General features: G+C 48.2%; 1 protein-coding gene across 1 annotated transcript; it reads left to right on the forward strand.

Moving 5' to 3' along the window:
- Positions 1-2173: 2173 nt before the first annotated feature.
- Positions 2174-16893, forward strand: RAB39A (RAB39A, member RAS oncogene family). Its single transcript, XM_077341585.1, has 2 exons — positions 2174-2672; positions 14891-16893. Exons 1-2 carry the CDS (start codon positions 2368-2370, stop codon positions 15312-15314), a joined length of 729 nt encoding a protein of 242 aa, XP_077197700.1. The 5' UTR covers positions 2174-2367; the 3' UTR covers positions 15315-16893.

A 16893-nucleotide genomic window follows, 5' to 3' on the forward strand; every position in this document is an offset into this window, starting at 1 on the left:
CATAAATGAAGAATCCCACACTCAGAGCAAACATAGGATGGGGGGCACTTTGCCATTCCATAATACTAATTTTAACCCATTATCCTTCAGCTATTTCACAGCAAGAGCCTCTTGTGGTGCAGAGTGGTAAGGCAGCCGTCTGAAAGCTTTGCCCATGAGGCTGGGAGTTCAATCCCAGCAGCCGGCTCAAGGTTGACTCAGCCTTCCATCCTTCTGAGGTTGGTAAAATGAGTACCCAGCTTGCTGGGGGGTAAACGGTAATGACTGGGGAAGGCACTGGCAAACCACCCCGTATTGAGTCTGCCATGAAAACGCTAGAGGGCGTCACCCCAAGGGTCAGACATGACCCGGTGCTTGCACAGGGGATACCTTTACCTATACCTTTATTTCACAGCAGTGTTGTTTAGCAGCTGCATGTGTTATGCCATGTTTCAAGGGTCCCCAACGTGGTGCCCATGGGCACACATCCCAGGACACCTTTCCTGGTACCTGCCAAGTATTTCTTTAAAAGTGGGTGAGGTCAGCTGGGACGCTTGCCCAGCAGGGTTACTGATTGGCTAATAGAGGTCTGACTGGCTGGGCAGTTCTTTTTCTAAATTGCTTCCACAGTTGCTGTCACCACAGCACTCTATTTCCAAATTTGAAAGGCCTGAAAAGGTTGGGGATCCCTGCCTTGTTTTAACAGGCATGCATATGTGCACAGTCTAGAGTTCAGTACAGTAGGGGTAGTCAACATGTGGTCTTCCAGATGTTCATGGACTACAATTCCCATGAGCCCCTGCCATCAAACGCTGGCACGGGCTCATGGGGATTGTAGTTCATGAGCATCTGGAGGACCACAGGTTGACTACCCCTGCACTACAGTATAGATTTAGGTGAGTAGTCACATTGGTCTGAAGCCATAGGACAAAGTTTGAACCCAGTGGCACCTTTAGGACTAACAAAGTTTAATTCTGGATCTAGGCTTTCATGTGCATGTAATTGTTCAAATCAAAGTTTATATCCCAAATTAAACTTTACTGAAGAAGAAGAGCAAGGGTTGGTTCTTATATGCCGCTTTTCTCTACTAGAAGGAATCTCAAAGCAGTCACCTTCCCTTCCTCTCCCCACAACAGGCACCCTGTGAGGGAGGTGGGGCTGAGAGCATCCTGATATTACTGCTATGTGAGAACAGCACTATCACAACTGTGATGAGCCCAAGGTCACCTAACTGGCTGCATGTGAAGGAGCAGGGAATCAAACCCAGCTCACGAGATCAGTAGCTGTTGCTCTTAGCATCTGCCAAGCTGGTACCGATGGACTCAATCTTTGCCCCAGGAGTATAGGACACACAATTCCCAAGGCTCAAAACTGCAAAGTCTTCCAAGGACTCTGGATTGCACTGTCAGGTCGAGTCCTAATTGCTGCATCAGCTGCTCTACTTTGCTCCCAGGGAGTGCTGAATGGACAGCTCCCCTTCTTCCCACCTTGGTCTCTCAGTGCCCTTTTGAAGACAACAGGAAAGACGGCCTGGAGCCCATTTTGTCACGACAAAGGCCTCTTCCTGCCAAAAAATCTCCCATTGCTCCTGAGGAAACCAAATCCCACCAGGCCACCATCCCCCTGAAAAGACCACGGCACGCATCAACATTTGCTCACACCACTTTTTATCCCTACAATCTCTTGCCACAACTAGGCAGCCTTCAGGGGTAGTCAACTTGTGGTCCTCCAGATGTCCATGGACTACAATTCCCATGAGCCTCATGGAAATTGGGCTCATGGGAATTGTAGTCCATGGACATCTGGAGGACCACAGGTTGACTACCTCTGCTCCAACAATTTAATCTGGCAGAGCCAGCATGGGGTGCTGGTTAGAGCGTCGAAAGAGGATCACGGAGACCCAGGTTCGAATCCTCCGCGGGGAAAGGAGAGCGGACTTTGAGTGAGAACCGAGCCTCAGGCTACCCATGCCAGCCCCAGATCATTGTTAAAAGCCTACCTCTGAACATGTACAGAGCGCCTTCCTCTGGCCACGGAGCATCCCTGACACTTCTGAGACGAAGCCAGGCGGCGGCGGGGAAGTGTGTATACGTATGTGTGTGTGTGTGTGGGGGGGGGAGGTGGAGTCCTGATCTCTCTCGTCGTCCAAAGCGGAGGAGGAGGAGGAGGAGGAGGGCAGAGAGGCGGGAGCAAGCCCGGGAACAGACCCCGCCCTCGTCCTCGCCCACCCGCGGAACAAAAGGCGCGCCCGCCTCCCTCCGGCGACGCCTGATTCCCCCCCCCTCCCGCAGGGCAGGCGAGCGGAGCACGCGGCGCCCCCCCCCCCCCCGCCGCCCGGCCCAGGGGTCTCCCTCGCTCCCCCCCTCCCCCCCCTCTGGGCGGCGCAGCATGCCCGGGATCGGCGCGGTGGGCGCCCGCTGCAGGCACCGGCCGAGGAGGCGGGCGGCCAAGGCGGAGGCGAGCGGCGCCCTGGAGGCGGCCATCTGGCTGTACCAGTTCCGCCTGATCGTGCTGGGCGACTCGACGGTGGGCAAGTCGTGCCTCCTGCACCGCTTCGCCGAGGGCCGCTTCCCGGGGCCCGTCAAGTCCGACCCCACCGTCGGCGTGGATTTCTCCTCGCGCCTGCTGGAGATCGAGCCCGGCAAGCGGGTCAAGCTGCTGCTCTGGGACACGGCCGGACAGGAGAGGTTCAGGTACGCGCCGCCCCCCCCCCAGCCCCCCGCCCCAGGACTCTCCCCCCCCCCTCTCCGGTCATCTTCCACATCTTCCATGTTCCGCACAGGAACATGGCGCCCCGGGGCATGTGCAGAGCGCCATTCCCATCCCACGCCGCCCAGCGAGCTTCCCATCCAGTTTTCTTTCCTCTCCTTTCCCAGGGTTTAATTCCCCCACCGGTGCTGATTGCATGCAATAGCAATGCTTCTGAGCATGTGCAGAGTGCCTTTCCCTCGCCACCCAGCGGCCCCGCCTTTCAGTTTTCTTTCCCTTTCCCCCAGGGTTTTTATTTTGCGAAGACTCTGGCACCCAGCAGCCAGTGCTGAGCAGATGTTCAAGAAAGAATACTTCTGAGCATGTGCAGAATGCATTTCCCTCCCCTCCAGCCCACTGTAGCCTTCACACCTTCCCTTATTTCTTATTTACTTATCTCATAATATCTGCCTGTGAAGCCCTCACTGACTTTGCACTTCCTACTTGAATATGCTGATTCAGACCCCGGCCATTCGCAGCATCGGGGGTGTTCTGAGGTCCAGCAGAGTGTCCAGAGCTTCTGCTTCCGTTTCCAGCGCTCCTTTCCTGCCAAAGGTGGCATTAGGGGATTCTGTGCCAGAGCACATAAAGCAAAGAGAAGACACCGTGCCTCTGAGCATGTGCAGAGGGAATCTGTTTCACTGCTGATCTCCAAAACAGTAGAGAGTCAAAAGCAGGGGTAGTCAAACTGCGGCCCTCCAGATGTCCATGGACTACAATTCCCATGAGCCCCTGCCAGCATTCGCTGGCAGGGGCTCATGGGAATTGTAGTCCATGGACATCTGGAGGGCCGCAGTTTGACTACCCCTGGTCAAAAGCATCCCTGCCACTCCTCTGGGCAAGGTTTCCAAGGAGCAGCAGTTTCCCTGCTTTTTCCCAGCTCTCCTGCTTTTCTCCTGGTAGAGGCACACAGGTGGTGTGCTTTCTCTCCCTTCTTCTTAACCCTCTCCTGTCCTTTTGCCAACCTGTCTTCACCTTCCCCAGGAAGGCAGATCCCCCAGCTGGAACAGAGGCTTCCACCGCTGTGACGGAACGCACAACCTGATGTTTCCAATCCGTGTCAAACTGGAGAAGCCGCGCTGACCTGGCATGGTTCCCTTCGCAAGAGACATCACGGGAGTTTGGGTTGCATTCATTGTAGTTACAAATGTACAAGCAAGGCTTTTTTCCTCTTTTTTGGGGCTGTCGAGTCACAACTGACTTAGGGTGGTCCCTTAAGGTTTTCAAGGCAAGAGACATTTGGAGGTGGTTTGCCACTGCCTTTCTCCACATCACGACCCTAGCATGCTTCAGTCGTCTCCCTTTCAGTTACCAACCAAGGCCAATCCTGCTTAGCTTCCGAGGTCCGGCCAGCCTGCTAGAGGCACAGGGCTGATCTCATATAAGATTCTCAGAGAGGAAGAGAGAGGCAGAGATCCTGTGGGTGTATAAACACACACGTGCATATACACCTCTGCTTCTCCCTATGTCCCATCCAGAACCTAAATTGCTGTTCACACACATGAAGATGGTTTCAGGTGGGGAGCCATGTTGTCCTGCTGTAGAAGAACAAAATTGAAGTCTAGTAGTACGTTAAAACAGGGGTAGTCAATCTGTGGTCCTCCAGATGTTCATGGACTACAATTCCCATGACCCCCTGCCACCAAACGCTGGAGGACCACAGGTTGACTACCCCTGCGTTAAAAGACCAACAAGATTTCTGGAGGATAAGCCTTTGAGAATCAAAGCTCCCTTTGTCAGATACCACCTGGCAAACTTGGATAAATGTGGGATTTCAGTATGTGCAGGCTTTGAATGTAACATGGGATCTACTCATTGCAGGTATAAGGAAACATCGAATGGATGCTGAGTCAACAGATTGGATGTGTGTTTCTTGTAACATCATTTTGTACATCTTCATTTTTGCACACCTTGTTTTTTACCTGTATTTTTTACAGGCTCTGGTATCTCCCTAGCACACCACTTTAGAGTGAGCCCATAGGATAACTTCTTTTATTGTTCATGCACACGCAAAAGATTCACGCCTTTTATGCATAGCTGTAATTACTTTAGATAGAACAGTGATGTTTTTCCTGTGTTTTAAGGAGAGGAGTGAGAATTCAAAGGGTCTGTTTGAAGTGAGTAATATTTCAGGAGCCACAGATAAAGACAACCAGAAAGAGAAATGGCTGAAAACAGCTGAAATATGAAGATCCACTAAGCAAGACCTTGCATAGCCGCCTCAGCAGCTTTCTCCGGAACAAGGAAAGATCATGTGATCTTAGGGCAAGCCATCCAAGTGCCTTCATGCTGTTAAACATAAGGGAGTGTCTCTAAAGTGTATGTTCGGTCATTACCAGCATCACACCCCCTGGGTTCAAGTTTGGTTTGTGCTGAACAGCTATATAATAAGGGTGGGGGGATTTCACACAGAAGAGGATGGGCAGGACAGGGTTGCTGTGATTTCCCTCCAGTGACACTCCCTATCGCTTCCCTCTCCTGGTTTTCGGCTTTTGCCTGCCTCAGGAAAAAAGAAAACATCTTTGAAACTAGTGGGGTGTAGTGTTTGGTTCAAATGCAAGGACACACCTGAATGTTATTTTTACCTTTATTGTGCAATCTTGGGTATGCTTCCCTGACCTTCTTTTCTCCATCTGCTCCAGGCAGAATATTATAGACTCCCCCCCCCCACCCCCAATCACAGATTCTGGAGGCCCTGGGTCTTTCTGAACAGGCCGTCCCAGTGTTTGGAACTTGCTCCCCTTTGCGGTCCTGTCATTTTCTTCTTTGCAGCCTTCTGGTAATTCGTTCTTTTCTTGAACAGTCTTAATTATCCCTATATCAGGAGGACTCAAGGCTGGTGCCTCAGAGTAAGATCTGGAGGATACAGGTTCAAATCCCCCACACTGCCCCAGGAAACTGTTGGGTGACTTTGGGCCAGTCACATTCTGTACCTAAACTACCTCATAGGGTTGGTGTGAGGACAAAAGGGAGGAGAGCAGAGCCACAGGAGTTGCTTTTGGTTCCTATTGGGGACAAAGATGGGGTATAAAGGACGTAAATCAAGAAGTTTGGCCTCACAATAATCAGAGCCCCGAGAAACTAACAACAGATGTAAGGGGAGCCAGCTTGCTGTAGTGGTCTTTGAAACTCTTTTCTCCCTTGCAGAACTTTTTTTTTAAAGGCCTTCTGGTGTTTTTTGTCCTTCTGATTCTGAAAAGCACTTGACAAGTCCATCCCCCCACTCCCTCCCTCCCCCTGCTCTTTGTTTTCAATGGTTGAACACATAAAACTTCCATATACTGAATCAGACTCTTGGTTCATCCAGTTCAGTATTGTTGACGCCAAGGTTCAAGCAGGTCTTTGACATTGCCTACTGCTGCTGTAGAGCCTCTTGTGGCGCAGGGTGGTAAGGCAGCAGACATGCAGTCTGAAGCTCTGCCTATGAGGCTGGGAGTTCAATCCCAGCAGCCGGCTCAAGGTTGACTCAGCCTTCCATCCTTCCGAGGTCGGTAAAATGAGTACCCAGCTTGCTGGGGGGTAAATGGTAATGACTGGGGAAGGCACTGGCAAACTACCCCGTATTGAGTCTGCCATGAAAACGCTAGAGGGCGTCCCCCCAAGGGTCAGACATGACCCGGTGCTTGCTCAGGGGATACCTTTACCTTTTTTATGCTGCTGTAGATAGCCGGGGTTGAACCCGGGACCTTCTGCAAGCCAAGCAGATGCTAGACCACTGTGCCACAGCACCTCCCTTTGTAACTCTTTTGTATGGATTTTACCGTGCAATTGCAGGTCAACTTACACCATTCAAAGTTCATTGACGTAGTTAGTTCCTAGGGTTCCATCCCCTTTGGTCAGACCAGGGATCCTAGAGTGGGGCTACTGAGATGAAGTGGTGGAACTATATAGGAAGGCACTGGTCCAATATTTAATGGGATAGAGTTCTCTGGTAGTGTTCCCTAGTGTGGCACCTACCAATAGTTTTCCAGAGGAAGTCCAATCCTGTCCTATTCTCAGATCAGAATGCAGTTTGCTTATTAGAATCATAGCATCATAGAGTTGGAAGGGTCCTCTGGGGTCATCTAATCTAGCCCTCTGTACAGTGCAGGAGCTCACAACTACCTGCTCACCTACAGTGACCCCCAATGTCATGCCCCAGTGATCCCCCCACTAAAAATCTCCAGAATCCTGGAGGAAATTCACCCACCATCCCACAGTGGCGATCAGCAATTCGCTGGGGATGCAAGGAAGGGCCACGAGAGACAAACACTGGCACATCCCCTCCTGCCCACCCACTCACAATCTGCCTGAGTTCATAAAATCAGCATTTTTGACTGTCTAGCCTCTGCTTAAAAACATCCAAAGAAGGAGAACCCACCACCTTTTTACACAAAGCATATCTTCAGCTAAGCCAAGGACCCGTCCTGACTTTCTTCCACCTCATCGGAGGAGGAGGTTCTTCAGAAGAACCCAGGAGGCATCATCTTTGTGTCAGAAGGGAATGCCAGTTTTGTAACCACTTCCTCCTAACCATTTGTGGTTGGTGGCAGCACCCATTCAGGAAACCCTTCCAAAGCCATCAAGAAACCCTAGGGTTTCACAAAATCCCCGGTTGGGAAAACCTGAGCTAAAGGAAAGTAAATACAATTTAGGACTCAGTTGAGAAGTGGCTTCTCAGCTCTTGTGAGTTGGGGGTCTAGAAGGTCCGAGTTAGCCCAAAGATGTTTCCAAGCGCACCTCTTTAGTGTCTCCCATGGACATCTAGGGCTTATTCATCCTCCTCATGATCTCAGTAATATCCATACCTTTCCCCAAGAAGATGCAGTTCTTTCCTATACCTTTTCTTATGTTTTCTGCTCTCTTAGCTTCGCATGGAGTTTTTTTCCTGGAATGGAGCCAGTTTTTCTGATTACAGCAATCACTTGAGAAGACTGTAAATAAGGCAACAGACCCATAAGCAGAGAGACTCATCTATTATTCCAACTCAAATTATGACAATAGTAGTAATAATTTACATTGGCGGTGCTGCAGGGCAGTATATCAGGACCCGCCATCTGAACATGTTGACGTTTGCCATTTTGCCGCTCAGCAGAGCGACGTGCTGGGGGAAAGCGGGACTCGCAGGTGCTCTTGCTTTGCTGATCAGTTTTGACACTCGGCCCGTGACAAATTACGGAACAATACCAGGTACAGCATCTTGCATTTGTTCAGGCAAATAATACGCGCATTCAGCATATTAATTTTTGCGCTCCGAGCTGCTTGCCGCCAAGTTGCAAATAAATCAGGGGGCACAGTGTTCCGAGGACTGTACTCTTTGAATCTGTAAGTAGTAGATTGCATAGCTGGATATTTGCACAGTTAAAAAAAATGTTCTTTAGGTGTACAAAGCTAGCGTAGGGAAGAAAAGTCAAACTTAGCACCTTTTACCTGACTAGCCAGCATTCCATCGGAAGAAGATTTTACATGTGCAGCTGCCCCCTGAGCTGCAGGACCTCAGCCAGGGTTCCTAGCTCTGATCTGGGGAACACCTGAAGACCAGGAGTGGGTGGAATTTTAAAGGGCTGAATTTGGTGTTCAGTTCCACATCTTATTTTACCTTTTCAGCTGCAGACCCGAATTGCACGCTTACTTACCCCTACAGTTAACGAGCCCTCAGTTACAACAATTTTGTTTTTTAAGGCAGATTCTAATTCAGGGCTGCCTAGTGGAGAAATCCTTGAATTTGGGTTTCCACCCCAGCTGCCATTTTGATTTGTTTGTGCATGCCCCCTTCCTCGTTGCCATCCTCCCCCCATCCTGAAACATCGGACTTCTTTTTTAAAGAGGTGATTGTGTTACAATGCTGTATCTAGCCATAAAAAAATAGCAGCAATCAGTCTTGCTTGTTACACTGCAGCAGCATTGTAACACAATAAGCTATGCTTTTTTTTCTTAATCACATCTAATATACTTGGGGGTGAAGGCAATCAGTATGTCTGAGGGAGGACACAGATTGGTGGAATTAAGGGGCTCAACGAAACGTTGCAAGAAAACTTTTTGGAAAAGGGGAAGGGAGCAAAGCATGACGGGAGGGTGCCTCCTTCTGAATCAGTTGCAGAAAACATTTTGAATTTCACCCTGGGCAACGAAGCGAGGAAAGCCCAAATGTAGAAAATTGAGTTTCGACTCACAGCATCCAATGGAAATCCAAAACGAGGCTAAAACAAGGTATGTCGTCAAAGGCAGGAACGGTCTGAGAGGAAGCATTGATGGTGGCTACGCAACCAGGTGAGAGTGGGGAGCAGAAAGGTGGCATCTGCCATATTTTGAAGGAAAGCATGCAGAGAATCTGGTAGTCAGTGGTACATCCTGGGGTACTGGTGTCCTCTGTATTTTCCAAGAACGGTTTTGGTTGTTGGAATGGGAACGTGCATCCCAGTCAGGAGAACCAAGTGTGTGCACTTGTGGTTCAGAGCTGTCTCCAACACCAGTACAGTCTAGGGTTGCCAACTCCTTGGGAATTTCCTGGAGATTTGAGGATGGAACATGGGGAGGGTGGAGTTTGGGGAGGGGAGCTCAGGGAGGATGCATTTCTATACTGTCAGCCCTCCAAAAATGCCATTTCCTTCAGGGGAACTCTTCTCTGAAGATGAGCTTCAATTACAGGAGATCCCCTGGGCCTACCTGGAGGCTGGCATCCCTGAGGAGGACTAAGGTGGCCAGCTCTGGATTTCAAAATTCATAGATTTGAAGAGTGGAACCTGGGGAGGGGAGGCTTTCGGGAAGGAAGAGACCTCAGTGGAATATAATTCCAAAGCAGCTATTTTCTCCAGGGGAACGGACCTATTTTACCATTCGCAATTCTGGAAAATCTTCAGGTACCCCCTGGCGATTGGCAAACCCCAAAAAGGACAAAAATGAGGGGTGATGAATGAGTGGTCTTCAATCAATCTGGAGCTCTGACACATTTCCTTCTTTTTGCTCATGCGATTAGATGTGATCAGAGAAGTGGGTGCATTATAAATTTGTACCTGGCCCCGAATAAATATCTGTTATGGGTTTAGTCAGACTGTGCGCACAGGACGAGATGCAAGCCGCTTTGCTAAAAACAGGCCCACCAGAGCCAAAGTCTGTGACCTAACTAAATTATTGAACGTGACCGCATTGCTGATTTTGCATTGTGGATGCCGCTTCCGCTAGCCTCGGGGAGGGATAAGAGGCCAGGCAGAGACTGAAATCTCACCACCACCCCTGGATTAGGAACCATCCTAGTCTCCCTGTGGGTTCTTTGGGGGGGGGGGAAATTCCCCTAGGCGCCAGCACTAATTTCCAAGCTTAGGGCTGCAATCCAGAGAACCACTTTAGGCACCCAGCAGATTTTTTGAGTCTGACATCTTGGAACAGGAAACTCCCTGTGCTGTATCACAGACTGTTTCTGAAACTCTTCCAAGATTCAAAATTATTTCCTGTGCAGGACTGGGGTGCTTAGGGTCAGCATCTTCTCCCAGAATTACACGTGATATCGAAATTGGATGCTTTGGAAGGTGGAGTCTGTGGCATTGTAGTCTACAGAGGTCCCTGTCCTCCCCAGGCGCCATCCTCAAATCTGCAGAAGTTTCCCAGCCTGGATCTCGTTACCCAAATCCACATCACTTGACAGTAGCCAAAGGGGACCTGGAAACCTTAGTCTTCCTTGGTCTCATCCTCCAGTCTGGCAAGTACAAATCTTTGGAAGTGTGTGTGAGAGGGGAGGGGAAGGGTGGGAACAGAACTGTTTGTTACCCTTTCCATTCCAAGCTGCTTTCATGGAGTTCAGTGGCAAGGAATGGGAGGTTTGCCCAAGGCAGTTTGGAGTTACTTTTCAGTGACCTCTGGTGTTCCCTGCAGCCTACCTGCAAAATGCAAATGGCATGGGTTCATAAGTCCCTGAACTTGGGCAGGTTGTGAGTGGGTGATCAGGAAGGGATGTGCCAGTGTTTGTCGCTTGTGGCCCTTCCTTGCATACCCAGGGAATTGCTATTTTCACTGTGGAATGGTAGGTGAATTTCCTCCAGGCCAGGCTGGATTCTGGAGATTTTTGGTGGAGGGGGGGGGGGTCCCTTGGACATGAAACTGGGGTCACTGTGGGTAGGCAGGTAGTTGTGAGTTCCTGCATTGTGCAGGGGGTTGGACTAGATGTTCCTGAATGTCCCTTCCAACTTTATGAGTCTATGAAGTATATATATATACACAAAGGCTGTAATGTTGATGAATTAATTGATTGGTGGAATTGATTTTAACATTTTGATCCACTTAAAATATGGCCCCGATTAATTTGCCTGCTGAGTCTGAACATTCTTAACATTTCCTAAAAATATGAAGAGTTTAGAAAGCTACACTTAGAGATAACGGCCTTTAAAGAGACATTTTTCTCCCGTGTGTGGTTGTATGCGCGCTTATTGTCAGACAAGCCTGTGACTCATGCAAGGAGCATCTTTAAAAAAATGTGCTTTTTCTTTGGAATGTTTTTTTAATTCTCGCGAGTGAATTCAGATTTATTGATCAATCGGGTGATATACGTATGATGAATCAACTCAATTTTCTTTCATTTGGGGATAGCCTAATAGCACGTATGTCTTCCATCCATGATTCATGTGCTTCTTTTGGAAAACACTGTTGTAGCCATGGCAACTGCAGTAGTCCCATGAGGTGGCTTGAGGGATACCAGTGATCCTGCATTGAGCAAAGGGCTGGGCTAGAGGGCCTGTATGGCCCCCTCTATCTCTGTGATTATGTGATTCTGTTCTATATTCTAACTAGGGTTCCCCATGTCCCTTCCCATTTTCTGACTGCTCTTCCCTGATCTGGATGGCGCAGGCTAGCCTGAGGTTATCAGATCTTGGAAGCTAAGCAGAGTCGTCCCTGGCTAGTATTTAGATGGGATACCAGGGTCAGAAGAAGGTCATGGTAAACCACCTCTGAACATTTCTAGCCTTATTATTATTACTATTATTACTATTATTATTTCAATTTATTACCCACCACTCCCAAGTGATTCATGATTGGTTACAATAGTCTGAATAAAATCCCCAATAAAACCCCCATTAAAACCCCAGACATAAAACCATATAGATCCAGTAATCACAATACAAAAAAAGAGAGATACTGCAGAAAAAACAATTTGAAACATTATCCATTCCCCCAATGAAAATCTCATAGAGGGAGGTGGGAAGAGGGGGGCAGATGGAACCCACAGCTGCTATACACATTGGTCTATCCTGGAAGGGGGGGGAGAGATCATACAGATCTTCCTTGCCACACTGGCCTCAACCATAGACCTAGTGGAAGAGCTCCGTTTTGCGGGCTCTGCGGAATGCCAGAAGCTCCCACAGTATACTGTAGGGCAGGGGTAGTCAACCTGTGGTCCTCCAGATGTCCATGGACTACAATTCCCATGAGTCCCTGCCAGCAAACACTGGCAGGAGCTCATGGAAATTGTAGTCCATGAACATCTGGAGGACCACAGGTTGACTACCCTTACTGTAAGGGATCACAGTACATTGGCTGCAACTTTAAAGTACCTTCTACCACCACCACTATTCCATAATGGCTCAGTTAATTTGTGAGCTAATCAGTGGGAAGTGGTGTGGGGTACTGCAGCACCAAACTTCTGTAGCCCCTATGGGGCTTCAGTTTCTCCTGTTTCTCCACAGCCGACCTTGTGATCTCCATCCCAACTCGTAGCTGAAGAAGGGAGCTTTGTCTCCTGAAAGCTTACTTAGGCCCTGAAAATCTTGTAGTTCTCTAAGGTCCAGCCATACTCAGATCTAGCTGTGGTAGCGCAGACCAACATGGCTGAAGCCTCCCTTAGCAATGAAGCTTACCAGGTGGCTCAGGGCCAGTCACTTTCTCCTCAGACTGAGCTACTTGATGGGGGATGTTGTGAGATTAAAACAAGTGGCGGGAGGGAGAGAGACAGATGCTACCGTGAGCTTCTTAACATGAGGTTGGGATACAAATGTGACAAACGTTACTGGTTCATTTGGCTTTGTACTTTGTTTAACTTTGCTGAGGTTCGCTTTTCCAGGCCTGAGGCCTGGTACTTTCGCAACTCTGTGTAACTGGAGATGCCAGCAACTGAACCCTGCAGGCCATCTGTTCTAAAACCCTAGGCTTCCAATGTACTCAGTGATGTTGAATCACTTTGACATTTCCGCCTTCCCGACAAGCTCCTTGCACCAACTGTAGAACAAAAACCAGCCCCGGGATCTGGTAAGGTGCCATATTCTGCTCCTCCCTCTCCCCATTCCTTTGATCAAGAGACAAGATGGTCTCACTGGCTACCTTGGCACAGTTGGGCTATATTTGTTGTCCTGAAGAAGATTAGCAATTCCCCCTCCCCATAGGCCAGACATGGTTGTTAGATTTACAGCTGGTCTCCAGGATACAGAGATCAGCTCCTCTGGAGAAAATGCCTGTTTTAGAAGGCGGACTGAATGACATTATACCCCATGAAGGCTCCCTCCCCAGATTATGCCCTCCCCAGGTTCCATTCCCAAAATCTCCATAACTTTTTGACCCCAGGCTGGTAATCGTACTCTTTTCAAATGCTCAAACTGTGCATGGGTATCGATCCTTTATTCCTCATCAGCAAAATAAGAATAGGCTTGTCCTGGATAGCTCAGGTTAGCCTGATCTCATCAGATTTTGGAAGCCAAGTAGAGTTGGCCCTGGCTAGTATTTGGATGAAGGATCTCCAAGGAATACCAGGGTTGTGATGTGGAGGCAGGCAATGGCAAACTACCTCTGAATGGTTTTAGGAAAATCTGCATGGCCCTCCAGTGCATTATGAAAGTACAGTCTTTCTATGTCTATTGAAGCCAATTGACTATATTACAGATCGCATGGGGGCTTGGGTTTTAAATCTGTTGATCGAGATCCTTTCTAGGTGCATGATGAAACATTAATTAGTTGCAATGAGGATCTAATATGTAGTGGTTTCTACTAGCAGGAAGTGTTGTTTCCTGTTATATTCACAAGTTATTGTTTCTTGGAAATTCCAGTTCTCTCTGTATCATGAGAGCTGGGAGCCAACCAGAACTTTCTAATGCATAAGTGGGCATCAGATCAGGGAGTGGTTCTGCTCCAGCCTCCTGCTTCACATTCTGGTCAACCAGTCGGCCTGGAAGGCCTACAGACAGGGCATTGAGACCCTTCCCCAGATGCTACCTCCTTACACTTATGTTCAGAGATTTACTGCCTCTGAATGTGGAGACTCCCCTTAGTCACCATGGCCAGAAGCCACTGATGCATGAATCCTTCTAGAATCTGTCAAGTCCCCATTCAAAGCCATCTGTGCCAGGAAACTATTGCTAAATCGACTGGGACTGAACCCCACTATTCAATTACCCCTTGAGTAAAGAAATATTTTCTTTTGACTTTCCTGGATCTGTTGTCCGTCAACTTCATTAGATCGTCAACCTGTAGCCATCCCTCACTAAATGTTATTGATCCTCTTCCGTAGTTGTGTTGTTATGTACATTGTATATTTATATGTTTTGCTGATTTCTTTAAAAAATACATTATACATACTTGCATTTTAAATGTAGTTTTCGATCTCTTGATGTTGTAATGTGGAAGTGTTTCAATTTTCACCACCTTGGGGACCATGTTTGGGTGGTAAGGCAGCTTAGAAATGTGCTAAATGAATTAATCATTTTGTTGCCACCTGTGGCATAACCATGAGGAGCTTGTTGGAGTACTGTCCTGGGACATGTGAGCATCCAGATTTGTCTATGGCAATCCAGATCGACAATCCTGTTTGCCTTTCGCTAGCTGTTCATTTGCCTTCATTCAGCTCAGCAGACAAGAGGCAAAATTTCATAGAATCATAGAGTTGGAAGGGGCCATACAGGCCATCTAGTCCAACCCCCTGCTCAACGCAGGATCTGCCCTAAGCATTCTAAAGCAGCCAGGAACAGAAAGATTACCCATACTTTTAAACACATGGTTTCGGAACATGACTTGTGTTGTGCATAGCTTGTCACCACTGAAATGGATCAGGTCATCCTCTTCTTTTTAAAGAAGAGGGGTGTTTTGTTGTTGTTGTTGTTCTGTTCCAGGGCTGTGACTTCTTCCAACAGGCCTTGCTGGTTTTCAGTTAAATGCCAGGCCACCAATTGCATCCCTGTTGAGTTTCTCTCTCCCCTTTTAATTTTTACAGGTCAATCACGCGCTCTTATTACCGACATTCGGTCGGAGGCTTGCTGGTGTTTGACATCACCAATCGGTCTTCTTTTGAACACGTGTGCGATTGGCTGGAGGAAGCGAAAATGCACGCGGACCCCTTCCAGCTGGTCTTTCTCTTGGTCGGACACAAATGCGACTTGGAGTCCCAGCGCCAGGTTTCCAGAGAGGAAGCGGAAGAACTGGCGTCCGCCTGCAGCATGAAATACATCGAAACCTCAGCCAAAGACGCCACGAACGTGGAAGAGGCTTTTGCCATCCTGACGACAGATATATACGAACTTGTGAAGAAAGGAGAGATTACGGTGCAGGATGGGTGGGAAGGGGTGAAAAGCGACTACGTTCCAGACCCTGGGCATTCCTTGGAGGCTGACTCGCCTGGAGAACAGTGCCCATGCTAGAATGCTTGCATGCCAAAGAGCTGTATCTTGTGTTGGAGCATGAGGCCGGTGTATATAACAGATTATTAATGGGAAGGGGCTGTGGCTCAATGGTAGAGCATCTGCCTTGCATGCAGGAGTTGCTGGTTCAATCCATGACGTGGCCATTTCAGAGAGGTAACGGGTGGTGTGAATTTTCTCTTCCTCAGGTCCTGAAGAGCCACCACCGGGCCAAGCTGATGTTGACCAAGTATGACCATTTTAGGCAGCTCCATGTGGCTAGGAATGTATCCCATCACAGGGGAGGGGCAGGTGGCTTCTGGGAACCCTAGGTCACCCCTAGAGTAGCCAAGGGACTCCTGGTAAAATCTGGAGAACTGCATCACAATAAATATTTGGTGATGAAACCTGGGATGGCAAAGATCTTGAAGGGCTGAAAACAGGTAAACATCAGTGTGATGTCATATTTGACTTTTGTGATTTGGAAAAGAAAAAAACCTTTTATCAAGTCTTTTTTTCTTTTTTGTAAGGGCTGGCTCAAGTCTATTAAAGCTTAGTCGCTAATCGTTTTGGAATATCAAGATGAATGTCGTGAGAAACGCAGCATGTTGATTGCGTGTCGTTTGGCGTCCACTGTATTCATCAAACTGAGCGCAAATTTAATTTAAAAACTTGCTTACACAGTTTCCAATGGCTCCTTCTCTGTTTTTAACAAGGCCCTGTGTTCTGACCCTGCTTAGTATATTCACATCCGATTCCTCACCCTGTTGGAGATCATAGAGACCCATCCAGGTCACAAAACGAGGTTCCTTGCCTCTTCTTTTATATCCTCATGTAACAGACAGTTTTATATCCTCATGTCAGACAACTTATTTGAGAGCCAGTGTGGTGTAGAGGTTAAAGAGCAGCAGGCTCTAATCTCGAGAACTGGGTTTGATTCCCCACTCTTTCACATGTAGCCAGCTGGAGGACCTTGGGCCAGTCACAGAGCAGTTGTCGTACAACAGTTCTCTTAGAGCTCTCTCAGCCCCACCTACCTCACAGGGTGTCTGTTGTGGGGAGAAGAAGAAGGGAAAGGCATTTGTATGTTGCTTTGGGACTCCTTTGGGTACTGAAAAGCAGGGTATAAAAACCAGCTCTTCCTCTTCTTTATTTTTCATAGTGAAAGCATGGTTTAATGACGTGCAAAAGAAAGATTATGGTGGCAAGCAAAATTACTGCTAGCAAGATTAGTGTCTCATGCGCTCGTGATTTTTTTAAATACATTGTGAAAAGTGGTTTAAAAAAAAACCTTCTGGAGTAGGCCTTGTATGCTGATGAACTCCCTGCTTTGATTCACCAGATGTTACTTTGTGACATCACAGAAAGAAGTACATGTGGGTGTTCTCCCTTCTTGGGCTTCGTGGATGTATGGAGTTCTCAGGGTAGTCAGGGTCCCACATGCACTCCAGTGAAGGAGCATATATAAAGAAGCGTATTCACATCCAGACAAAGGCTTGTGTACATTATACGCCACTTGCTGCTGTGCGCCCATGTCATGTACTTTCCCACTGTGATTCTTTGGACTTGTTGAAATAAACCTACATAAAGCAAATGCAAA

This window comes from Paroedura picta, chromosome 6, assembly GCF_049243985.1.
Source record: "Paroedura picta isolate Pp20150507F chromosome 6, Ppicta_v3.0, whole genome shotgun sequence".
NCBI classification, from domain to species: Eukaryota; Metazoa; Chordata; class Lepidosauria; order Squamata; family Gekkonidae; genus Paroedura; species Paroedura picta.